The sequence below is a fragment of the Nematostella vectensis genome, chromosome 11 (genome assembly GCF_932526225.1).
Source record: "Nematostella vectensis chromosome 11, jaNemVect1.1, whole genome shotgun sequence".
NCBI classification, from domain to species: domain Eukaryota; kingdom Metazoa; phylum Cnidaria; class Anthozoa; order Actiniaria; family Edwardsiidae; genus Nematostella; species Nematostella vectensis.
In genome coordinates this window covers 3,916,881-3,929,418 of record NC_064044.1, presented here as the reverse complement: position 1 = coordinate 3,929,418, position 12,538 = coordinate 3,916,881, and the positions used below count along the sequence as shown (strand labels likewise).

The 12,538-nt window shown below is 36.7% G+C and overlaps 1 protein-coding gene across 1 annotated transcript; it reads left to right on the top strand.

Annotated features, from left to right (window-relative positions):
* Positions 1–2,453: 2,453 nt before the first annotated feature.
* Positions 2,454–9,031, top strand: LOC116619447. Its single transcript, XM_048733989.1, has 2 exons — positions 2,454–3,146; positions 5,863–9,031. Exon 2 carries the CDS (start codon positions 7,059–7,061, stop codon positions 7,911–7,913), a length of 855 nt encoding a protein of 284 aa, XP_048589946.1. The 5' UTR covers positions 2,454–3,146; positions 5,863–7,058; the 3' UTR covers positions 7,914–9,031.
* The last annotated feature ends 3,507 nt before the right edge of the window (positions 9,032–12,538 follow it).

Sequence of the window (12,538 nt, the reverse complement as noted above, 5' to 3'; positions counted from 1 at the left end):
AGCCAAGAATCGAACAGTGGCGGTCTGGCGCATGCGCGAGCCTCTCTTCGGTGTCGTTAAGATAAACCAAGTAAGTCTTTCGGCTTATATCGTATATATATATATATAAATTGTTTTTAAATATATTGTAGGAGAATTTAAAATGATTTTTTTTATTTGGAACTCAATACACAGAAATGTTCCTTTTTTCGGGCAACATTTTGAAAAAAAAAGGCCTTCAAATAAAATATCAAATAAATGTAAACTTAGGGTAAGCTTAAATCAATCATAGACATGCAATACATACATAAGAATAATTAAAGAGGCTATATCATATATTCTATCATAGCTTTATATTCCATTGAACTCGGGAAGTTTGTATGGAAATTGTTAATACCAAATGAGCAGTAGAAAATGAATTTTGGTTTATTGTTTATTTTCAAAAAGGAAGTCTTAAGATCCCGAACTTATGATTTATTACCTTTCTGTGCGTTGTTTAGAAATGTTCACTTTTATATGGCACCACAGGGGACCCGTCCTCTACTTGGCAAGCGTCGAGCATTATCTTTCATGGCCCCGGCTAATTAAAAAGGCTTAAACGTTAACTTACGCCACCTTATCTTCGATATGATAAAACAGGTATCCATAGTTTCAAATGCAAATTTTCAAGCTTTATTGCGAATAGTTCTTTAGGCCTAATTTACAGTTATATAACTTTTCAATTGCGAAACAAAAGGCTTACTTATCAGACCAACTTGAAAGTGAAATTCAATTATTCCATTACTGTTACTTCCTTGTGATGCGATAAAAATAAATTTTATCAAGTAAAACGCGTTGGTTTAATTAAAACAACCCATTCTCGATAATGATTGCAGAATACTTCGCGAGGTTCACTTTTCGAAGTCGAGATCAAAACCTTCATCGAAACCATTGTGCTGAGTGGTATAACTAGAAAGACTACAGGCAAGCTGTAGGAAAACTAGATGGTCTGTGTAGGCGTGGTGTAGACAAGGTATGAATGAATACAAGGTTGAAAAGGTATGTCGAACGCCTGTGAAACAGAGTGGTTGCGCTGACGTTTCGAGCATTAGCCCTTCGTCGGAGCAAAAGAAGACGAAGGGCTAACGCTCGAAACGTCAGCGCAACCACTCTGTTTCACAGGCGTTCAACATACCTTTTCAACCTTGTGTTGTTGATTCATACATTGTGCTGAGTGGCTTCCTCTGCCTTTCAACCTTCAAGTGTGTTCTTAAAAACCCGTGGAGAAGAAAGGATGCGTCCATCGGATGTCTAAAAGACAAACCACTGTGATGAGACACTGAACGGGCGCAAAACTTCTGTCGCAATTTCATTTATTTCTCCAGTGTTGAGACGCAAGAGAAGCAGCCATCAGTGGCTATTGCTTAAATTTGTACACGTAAATTTTATTCTTTAATACCCAAGGATTCTGGAAAACTACTTGAAAAGAAAGGAATGATGACAATTGCATTATCACCTTATTCTAAAAATAATGATAAATTTTGTATTATTTTAAATTTGCCGAGGATCTTTTGATTTTGGCGTTTTTTCCCGTTATAAAGGTTATGCTGATACTGTTTTGAGACCTAGCATAGTTGTGGTGCCTGGGGAATAACCTTCGATTAGAGAAAGGAACGAGAAATCATCATTATTTTTCAACATTTCTCTATTGTTATTTTTTATTTTGCTTTTCCTGTTTTTTCCTATTTTCCCAAAGAGTTGATAGAGACCAACAATCTTTGGAAAAATAATAATCAGCACTAGCTTAATATGACAAAACCGTTTATTATATCTTTGTTATTAAATAATTTAGAAGCTTTTGCCCTAAGGGGAAACATACAAACCCCACTCTAAAGTCGTTTGAGATTTCCTTTTAAGAGCTGGTGTTGACATTTAAAATATGATCATTGTTGTAACGTGACCATAAGTTAGCCTAGCAAAATACCAACAAAATGCCAACTTTTTGTATTTTCGATCACCTTATCTATGACTAGGAGGGTCCTATTTCTGAAAATGATATCACATGTATAAAACACTCTATTTTATAAGAATATCTAATGTTTCTGTTGAGGTTCGACTGTTAAGAAGGAATTACACAAAGGCTGTTATAAGGCTTTACTCAAACAAAAAAGGACATTTTTATGCATAGCCGTAGCAGACCTCGGAAGATTTGGGGAGGGGGGGAGGGTTCACCACGTGCCCCAAGTGCCCCAATAATAATAATAATAATAATAATAATAATAATAATAATAATAATAATAATAATAATAATAATAATAATAATAATAATAATAATAATAATAATAATAATAATAATAATAATAATAATAATAACGCGTATGCATCTTGAGTTCCCCGGCATTTTGACACTTATAATCAATATAATTAGTCAGTTACCTTAGAACACTTCTGCTATAAACAAACATAACAAACAAAACGAAAAAAGAAAAAGATGCTTGCATATAACGGCACTAGCGAACGGCAAAACTGCGCATAATTTCCACAGCGAGTAGACAAGTCCTCATATTCGCCCCCTTTTTAACTCATTTATGCGCATGCGCAATGAATGAGTTATTGCGATATGGGCTTTCGCGTGGACTGTAGACTGTGGACACAGACGAGGGGGATTGGGCATGAATACATCGCCATATTGGATTTGCTCAACCCGAGAAGGTATACATTCATATGCTTTATCGTCATATTTTGAACTACTTACGCTCCCAACAAAACAACACATACACCGAGTCGATAGGCCCACTCACTAAATCTGTTCTGAGCGTTTTTGGCCGGGCTATTCATATTAATCTCATCAAGAGAACCTGTGACTTCAGGTTACCGCTCAAATTTGCTAAAAACTGCTGAAAAACACTTCAAACTACTAAAAATATACATAATATATGTAATATTATTGACTCTTTGAGATGGCTCTCGGTTATATCCGCTTTCTTATTAGCAATATTACGAAGTCCTTGAAGGCGAAGTTTTACTTAATTGTTGATAAGATGTCTTAGTTGTTTTGTCAGCTCTTGCAACAGCCAAGAGAGTTGAATAAATCTGAACAACAGATTACCCACGAGGAAGCTAACGTAACAGCCGATGCGCCATTAGATAACCATGATGAAAAGGAAAGCTGTCAAACAACTCTGCAGGTAGATAAGGGAATTAATTTTAGATCTCGCCTTGATGTCTCTATAAACTTGGAAAAAGGAAACATTGTTGTCAATAAAAAACAAGCTGAAAGAAGGGAAGAGCACCTTCAAGGATCCCAATAACACTACTAAAACGAGTTTTACAAAAGAAGACAAAGGAAATAAGAACATTAAAAAGGCATTTCCGAAAATCAGTTCCACAATCTTCAAAGCTGCATGGGTACATAAGTAGAAAAAGTAGTTATTATCACAAATTAACAAATGAACATTACTCAGTGACAAATCATAAAAATAAATCATCAAAATATTATTTGAATAAGCAACCATTTATTTAGAAAGCACAAGAAAGTGCCCCTTGCTTGCCTTTATACCAATGACTATGGGGTGAGGCAGTTAAAATTGTTCCGTACACACACACACTATGGGTATCTCACTGTGCAATATTATTAAGTGGAGATGTAGAAAAGAACCCAGGACCTTCTAAGAGGTCTACTGACAACACAGCGTGCACCTCTTCAGCTAGTACAGTTTTATTATTACACACCAGGTTATCTGAATTAGGCAGAGCTGCACTTGATACTGGAGGAGGAGGTGACTGTTTCTTTAAGTGTGTCTCCCATCATGTATTTGGCATGCCTAATTAACATATGTATATGCGTATGCTTGGCTGTCAGCATCTTTCACATTAACCAGAATTATTTATAGAGAGCAATACTGAACGATCATGGCAATCTTACCTAAACAATATGAAACAACAAGGCACATGGGCTGATGGAATAATAATTCAAGCAGTTGCTAATGCTTTAAATATGACTATTAACATTACAGATTCAAGTAGAAACTTTTCTCCCATGACAGTCATCAATCCAGCGAGCACTGAAAGAGATTCGACAAGTATTTATATTGGCCACATTGGTGAATACCATTATGTATCTACAGTAGTTAGATCAAATGGAACTCAAGAGAGATCTGAAACTGTGTCTTTGAATAAAGCAGAGGAAGTTAGAGCTTGTGTAAAAGAATATGATGTACAACAGAAAAGTGAAATCCAAAACAAAAACACAGAAATGACAGCTTCAAGGGAAGTTTATATTCAAAACCAAAAAACAAAGCAGCATATAAAAATAAAGAAAATGAGAAAGAAAAAATATCAGTATCTCATAATAACTCTCTTAATATTAATCAAGCAGAGAAACGTAGAGCATGCAAAAGAGCATACATGCAAAACAAACGAGCCAACACAGCATATAGAGAAAGAGAAAAGGAAAAAGCTAAAATATCAGCATCTGACAAAAATCCTGACAAAAGGGCTCAAATTGAGAAACGTAGAGCATCTAAGAGATCATACATTCAGAAGAAAAGAGCGAACACGACATTTAGGGAGGAAGAAAAGGAAAAAGCTAACATATCAGTAGCTTACAACAGTCCTGACAAACAAGATCAGATTGAGAAACGCAGAGCTTCTAAAAGAGCATACATGCAAAAACGACGAGCAAATGTTGACTTCAGAATATCAGTACTTAGTGATCCTTATGAAAACTTATGTGAAATCAATAATGAAACTAGCATTTACACGTATGGTAAACAGCTTTCATACTAATATCAAATGTGGTCCAGAATATGTATGCACCTGCTGTGATCAGTCGTGGTATAAATCCTCAGTAAAAAAAAATGCAATTTAGATAATTATAGCAAATGTCAACAAACTATTGTTGCTATTATTATAAGTCTTGTATTACAGGAGTAAGAAGTGTTGATGACACCGAATGGATTTGTAACACTTGCCATTCCAATATAAAAAACAAAAAACTGCCACAGTGTGCTAAAGCTAATGGTATGTGCTTCCCTGAGAAACCAAAGGTACTAGATTTGACCCCTCTGGAGGAGAGATTGATATCACCTCGTATTCCATTTATGCAAATCCGTGAACTTCCATGTGGTGGTCAATTGACTATTCATGGAAGCATAGTAAACGTACCAATTGATGTGAATTCAACTGTACAATCACTTCCTCGGCCAATAAATAAAACTCAGACTATCCCAATCAAACTTAAACTGCGGCTAAGTTATAAACACCATTATCAATTTCAAAGTGTTAGAGGCAGCACAATATCTGGTCAGAACCAGTGAATTATTCCAAAATGAGGGCATTGAAATTCAGGATTCATGGCTGTTGTATGGTTGTTGCTTGTTGAACCCTGTAGTCCGATCATAACAATGGCAAAATAACATAACAGATGTAACTTCTCAATCTGAAAACCTTGAAGAGTGGGATGAGTTCTATCACAATTCCCTAAATACTACTGAAAAAACAACAGATGATTCTGAAACTGAAGGAAATAACTGTTGTGACAATGATGCATGGTGTGAAGTTGAAGAGCGGCCATCTGGTGTCACTGATACTTTATTACAGGAGCCATATTTTACTGATAATGGTGATGATATTAATTATGTGCTTTGCACCAGGAGAGAGAAATAAACCAATTGGATTATTTTTGGATACAAATTCAGAATTTTTGTCCTTCCCAACAATATTCTGTGGAAAACAATGGTTAAATAACAAGCAAAGAGAAGTTCCCGTATCATATAGCACAGTGTCTAAGTGGGAATTAAGATGTCAAGATAGAAGGGCTGCACAATCTGTCCCAAACATGTTTTGTAAGCTTAAAAAGCTGCAGATAAAACAAATCCAGGATACTGCTTGTATTTCTCTTAGGAAGTGTAAAACGAAGGGAAAGAAGTACACAGCTGGTGAACTCAAGACAGAGGATTATATTAATAAGCTGATACATCTTATGAAGGTTTTAGAGTTTTAAAAAATGTAATGGGAAGTCCAGCTTATTTTCAGCGATTTTAAAAATACCTTTTTGCCATGATTCGCCAGCTCGGGAACCATACATGGTTTTGCTCTTTCTCAGCTGCAGAAACAAGCTGGACACATTTGTTGAAAACTCTTGGTAGGATAGTTGAGAAATAAAGAATACTCTGATAATGACATAGATAACATGACTTGGCAAAAAAAGTCCAATCTTATCCAAAATGATCCAGTAACTTGTGCAAGAAACTTTGATCATATGGTTCAGCTATTTATATCTAATGTTTTAAAGAGTGATGCAATGCCTATAGGAGAGATATCTGACTATTTTTATAGAGTTGAGTTTCAACAAAGAGGAAGTCCCCATATTCATGGTTTATTTTGGGTTAAAGATGCACCACAGTATGGTAAAAATTGTGACGATGAAGTTGTCAGTTTTGTCAATAAGTATGTGACTTGTAGGAAGGCTGAAAGTAGTGAAGAAATGGAAGACATATTGTAAATTTGCAAATGCACAGGCATGCAAAAATATGTAAAAAGAATGGAAGCAATGTTTGAAGGTTCAATTTCCCTTCACCACCAATGAAACAAACTATGATTTTAACGCCTCTTGAAGAATATGAAACTTATGATGATAAAAGACAGAAACAGATTAAAGAGAATGCAGAAAATATTAGGGAACAACTCAGCAGTATGAAATATGGTGAAAACATAAGTTTTCATCAATTCTTAGGTAAAATACAATTAACAGAGGAGAATTATCTCTTGGCTCTGAGGTACACACTGAAGCGTACTACTCTGTTTTTAAGACGACTGCCCTCAGAAATAAGAATGAATAATTACAACACCCATTTGCTTCAAGCATGGAGAGCAAATATGGATATGCAATATGTTCTAGACCCATATGCTTGTGCAACATATATCTTGTCTTATATCACTAAAGGCCAAAGAGGAATGAGCAAACTTCTTGAAAAAGGAACTGAGGAAGTCAAGTCTGGTAACAGAGATAATTGCAAATAAAGTACGGCACATTGGAAACAAAGTTTTTAAATGTTGTTGAAATAAGTGCTCAAGAGGCAGCATATTTAGTTTTACAAATGCCAATGAGGAGATCTACTCGTGAATTTCAATTCATTAATACTTCACATCCAGATGAAAGGACATTTTTGCTAAAGAAATTTGACAAGCTAAAAGAACTTCCAGATAATTTACCTGACATTGAGTCAGATAACCTTATCAAGCGTTACCAAAGAAGACCCAAGAAGTCAGAGAAACTTTGCCTGGCTGAATTTGCTGCCTGGTTTAACTGTGTAAGTGATAAGCATGCAGACAGTGCTAGTGATAAAGCTTTTGCTACGGGCCCAGATGGCTTTATGCCAGAAACTAACTTGGAAGACAACACTGATGATGACGTCCCAATTACTGAAGATGTAAATGAACAAGAAAGTGATACAAATCAGTACCACATGAGAGGAGGCATAAACCTTATCAAGCGTAAGAGACCTAAAATCATTCGCTCTGTTAGATTCAATAGAGAGAAAGACCCAGAAAACTTTTTCACAGAGCAACTTATGCTTTTCACCCCTTGGAGAAAGGAGGACATTGATTTGCAAGGAGATTCACAAAGTTTCGAAGAGAGATTTGAGCAGCTGAGCGATAGCATTTTGTGTAACCGGGAGCCATATGAGTATCACAGTGAAATGCTAGATAAAGCACTGGCAGATATAATTGTTGAGCAAGGTGATAATATTGGTGACAATGTTGCTCCAAATTCAGAAAATATTAATGAACAAGATCGTGCAATAAAAGAAAAGCCAAGTGAACTGTTTGGCTGCTTTGACCCAGGCAAAAATAAGCAACACAACCAGTATGACTTGCTTGATGACATTGGCATATTTCCTAGATGTAATGACCAGGAGGAGCTTGTTGTAAAACGAGTGTCAGATTTTTAATACCGTGCACTTGTTCGTTCATTAAATGAGAAACAAAGGCAATTCTTTTATCATTTCTTGCACGCAATCAAAACTAGTGATGAGCCACTCAGATTATTCTTGTCAGGCAGAGCAGGTGTCGGTAAATCAACAGTTACAAATGCATTGTATGAAGCACTGATAAGATACCTGAACAGCATTGTTGGTGAGAATCCTGACAAGATTAAAGTTTTGAAAACAGCTCCCACAGGGAAAGCAGCTTTTAATATCAAAGGGAATACATTACATGCTGCATTCAAGATACCTGCCAATAAAGGCTTTGAATACTGTGCACTTGATAATGACAGACTTAATACAATTAGAGCAAAATTGAGGAAACTTCATGTATTATTTATTGATGAGATCTCGATGGTTGGCAGTGGTATGTTTAATTTCCTTAATTTGCGTTTGCAGCAGATAATGGGAAGCAAAGTACCATTTGGAGGAATAAGCTTAATAGCTATTGGGGATTTGTTTCAACTAAAACCTGTGTTTGACAAATAGATATTTGAAACTTCAAGCACATGCTATGCCACACTAGCAAGTAATTTATGGAATGATCTTTTCACTCTCTTTGAACTAACAGAGATTATGAGACAAAAAGATGACAGACATTTTGCAGACCTGCTAAATCGTGTACGAGAAGGCAAGCATCTGAAAATGACATAGACTGTTTAAAGCGAAGGCTTATAAAGCAAAGGCCACAGGATAACAATTACCCAATACATACAAAACATTTGTACACAACTAATGCATCTGTAAATGCACTCAACAATATGATATATACTCAATCTGATAGTGATAAAGCTCAGGTCAAGACAATAGACATTGTAGTTGGTGACATATCTGATGATTTGAAAAAAAAAAAACAAATAAAAGATAGAATTCCAGATGACCCAACTAAAACAATGGGTCTATATACACTAACCTCCATTGCAACTGATGCAAAATATGATCTTACAGCAAATGTGGATGTTACTGATGGTTTGACCAATGGTGCAGAATGTACCATAAAGAACATAGATTACCGTATTGAGCACTCAAACCGTCCAAGTATAATATGGGTATCTTTTCCAGATATTAATATTGGTAAACAACAACGAAAAGAAAATTCACATTTGTTCAACAAGAGTAATACTAGAAAAAACTGGACCCCAATTCTAGAAATAACCAGACAATTTAGAATTAACAAAAAAAACACAAGTACAAATCCTTCGCAGACAATTTCCATTGAGACCTGCAGCTGCTAAAACTATTGATCGTTGTCAGACAAAGGTAAAAATGGCAAACTTCATTGATGCACTTAATCATCTTTATAATATAAAATTGACAAATCCTGAAGTTCCCACAATTCTCCTTGGTGATTTCAATGTTGATTTATTGAAAAACACACCAGGAAAGGAAAAAACTTGTACAATGTTTTGTGTGATAAGAGAGAAAGGCTACACACAGTTAATAAAGCAGTGCACTACTGACTATCATACACTAATAGATCATATTTATACCAATGTGCCACATCTTGTACGATCATCAGGTGTTCTTGAACCCTACTATAGTGACCACAAACCCATCTATATTTCGCTTGAAGCTGCTGAATAATCTCAATACTGTAATATGGTCTTAAAAATAATTACAATAATTTTTATTAAACAATTGTAAAAATAGTAAAAAAACACAATATTATTGCAGTGACAAAAAATATAACTATTTTGGGGTGCCTCCCCACAGTAGCATGCCTGGTACATGAATTAGGTATGTTGTATGTGTATAAATAGGGTAATTGAAATGTGTATGTGGATGTTTTTGTTTTGTTTAACATTCTAGTGAGCAATTCTTTGTCGTTATCTGCATTTTATTTTTAATTTCAGGGTTATCAGAAGATTTGATTTATGCATGGACAGCAACAAGTATGAGTCTGGCTCCTGGAGTTTTATTCTATCTAATCACCTTGGATGTAAAGTTCCAAAGATTCTTATTGAGATAGCAATAGAATCAAGACGTACATAGACAAGTATGAGTCTCCAAACTGGCCCCTGGAGTTTTATTCTATCTAATCACCTTGGATGTCAAGTTCCAAAGATTCTTATTGAGATAGCAATAGAATCAAGATGTACATAGACATTTTTTATGGATTGTTTACGCTGGAATTCTCACCATTCCATGCTTCTTTTGTAAATTAATCATACAGCTAATTATGTTGTTGAACAGTTATTTCTAGAAGCAAAGTCTTGTGAAGAGACAAGAATAAAAAAAAAATCTTGTGAACATGCACCAAAATACATTGTTATTGTATTTCTCTACAGAGTAAAAAAAGGATATCAATTGACATCATTTGATTTATACTCTTTTGAAAATAAAATTTAGAAATGGTTGGCATAATGTTGACTAATAGGGTGTTCTATGAGAATGGAGGAAAGAAAGTTGGTAACAAAGATTTGCAAGTGGATCCCTCTCCCTTGTATCCTTCTTCACCATACCACATGTCACCCAGGCGTCCTGGGTCCACCCACTATGCCTGGTGTAGTGTCCGCCGCGTTGCATTATGGATTGTTAAGGTGCGCAATGCACCATGGTAGAACACATGTCAGAGATCCGCCATCTTGTATTAAATGTGGAAGACCACGAGTCTGTTTCTTTTTGCTTTGTTCCTTGCCGAACACCACATTCTGGCGACGAGGATGGGATCAACAACTGGATAAACACATACTGAAGTTAAATCTGTCAAAAAAAGCCGGTATGGCCGTCTGTTTATCAGGATTACCAACGCCAAAAGCCTTCGACTGCATTGGCGAACCAGCCACGCTGGAACAAAGATGGACAATCTGGAAGTCCGAATTTGAGCTCTACTGCACTGCATCTGGCATCAAAGACTCGAAACAACAACGAGCAATACTTCTTCACCTAGCAGGAGCTGGAATACGAGAAATTTTTCACGCTTTTACGGCTGAACAACAGGGGGAAGACTATAAAACAGCCATGGACTCCCTCACTCAACACTTCAAACTCAAGAAAAACGTACCGATGGCCAGGCAAGCCTTCTTGACAGCGGTACCAAAACCCGGTGAGAGGATTCATCAATTTGCAATTAGACTGCAAACCCTTTGCGAACACTGCGAGTACAACGACCAAAAGGACAGTCAAATTCGAGATAGAATTTTGACCTTCATATTGGATAAACCCCTCAAAGCAAAACTCTTTCGTGAGGAAGGTCTGACTCTCAGCAAGCTCCTGGAAATTGTCAACACGTACCATGACAAAGAAGCACTAGTTCTTGTGCCAGATCAAGGTGGTGTTAACCAATTGAGAGTACAACAGAAGCCTGACAGTGCTGGTCCCAAGTTTGATGGCAGATGTCATCGTTGCAATAAGCAGGCTCATAAAGCTGCTGACTGCAGATGTAGCAAAAATCACCAATGTGAAAAATGTGGGAAAATTGGACATTTCAAGGTCTGCTGCAAATCAAAGCAGACATCTGGAAAAGCAAAGTCTGCAAGTGGACCAAAATCAAAGGGCAGGAAGCCATCTCATGTAAGACAAGTGGAAGCTGTTGATGTTCAAGAAACTGATAGCGAAGAGGAAGAAGATGTTTTTAATGTATTCTGCACGCACACAGAGTCACCGCCTGGTACTATGGAGATATCTATTGGAGGTGTTATACAGAATGTCATCATTGATTCGGGTGCAAGCTGTAACCTTATGTCAGAAAGGACATTCAATGACTTATCAAAAGGAGACATTGTTTTGAAGCCAAGTAGCAAGCAAATTTTTGCATATTCGTCTAGTGATGCTTTAAATCTTAAGGGTAGTTGTATGCTTAATGTGCATGTACCAGAAACAAATGTGGATAAGCGCGCAAAGTTTTTCATTGTCTCTGGAAAAGCGTCAACTTTGTTAGGTCGTGAATTATCTGAAGCTCTAGGCATACTCAAAGTAGGAGTTCAGGTTAATAGTTGTAGCTCAGATTCCTCAGCTATAAATACTCAGTTAAACAGCAAAGCAGCGCTTAAGGCCAAATTTCCTAATGTTTTTCATGGTTTGGGCAAGCTTAAAGGTTTTAAACTCAAGTTACATATTGATCAGAATATTAAGCCAGTAGCACAACCATTGCGTAGGATTCCTTTTAGTCGCAGGCAGAAGGTCGCTGACAAGTTAGAGGAACTTGAGAAGCTTGGTGTGGTGGAAAAGGTAAACAGTCCTACAAGTTGGATCAATCCCCTTGTGGCAGTCGAAAAGCCAAATGGAGATGTTCGCATTTGTTTGGACATGCGCCAGGCCAATCAGGCTATCTTAAGAGAAAGACACCCAGTACCTACTATGCAAGAAACCCTACAAGAAATCTCAGATGCAAAGATTTTCACCAAATTGGATTTAAACATGGCTTTCCATCAAATCGAGTTATCCCCAGAGTCCCGAGACATAACTACTTTCGCAGCGCCAACAGGTTTATATCGCTACTGTCGATTGCTCTTCGGTGTGAACATGGCTACCGAGAAGTTCCAGAACCTGATATGGCAAGTTTTGAAAGACTGCCCTGGAGCCTTCAACATGCATGACGACATTCTTATAGTGGGTAGGAACCAAAAGGAGCATGACGAGAACCTGGAAAG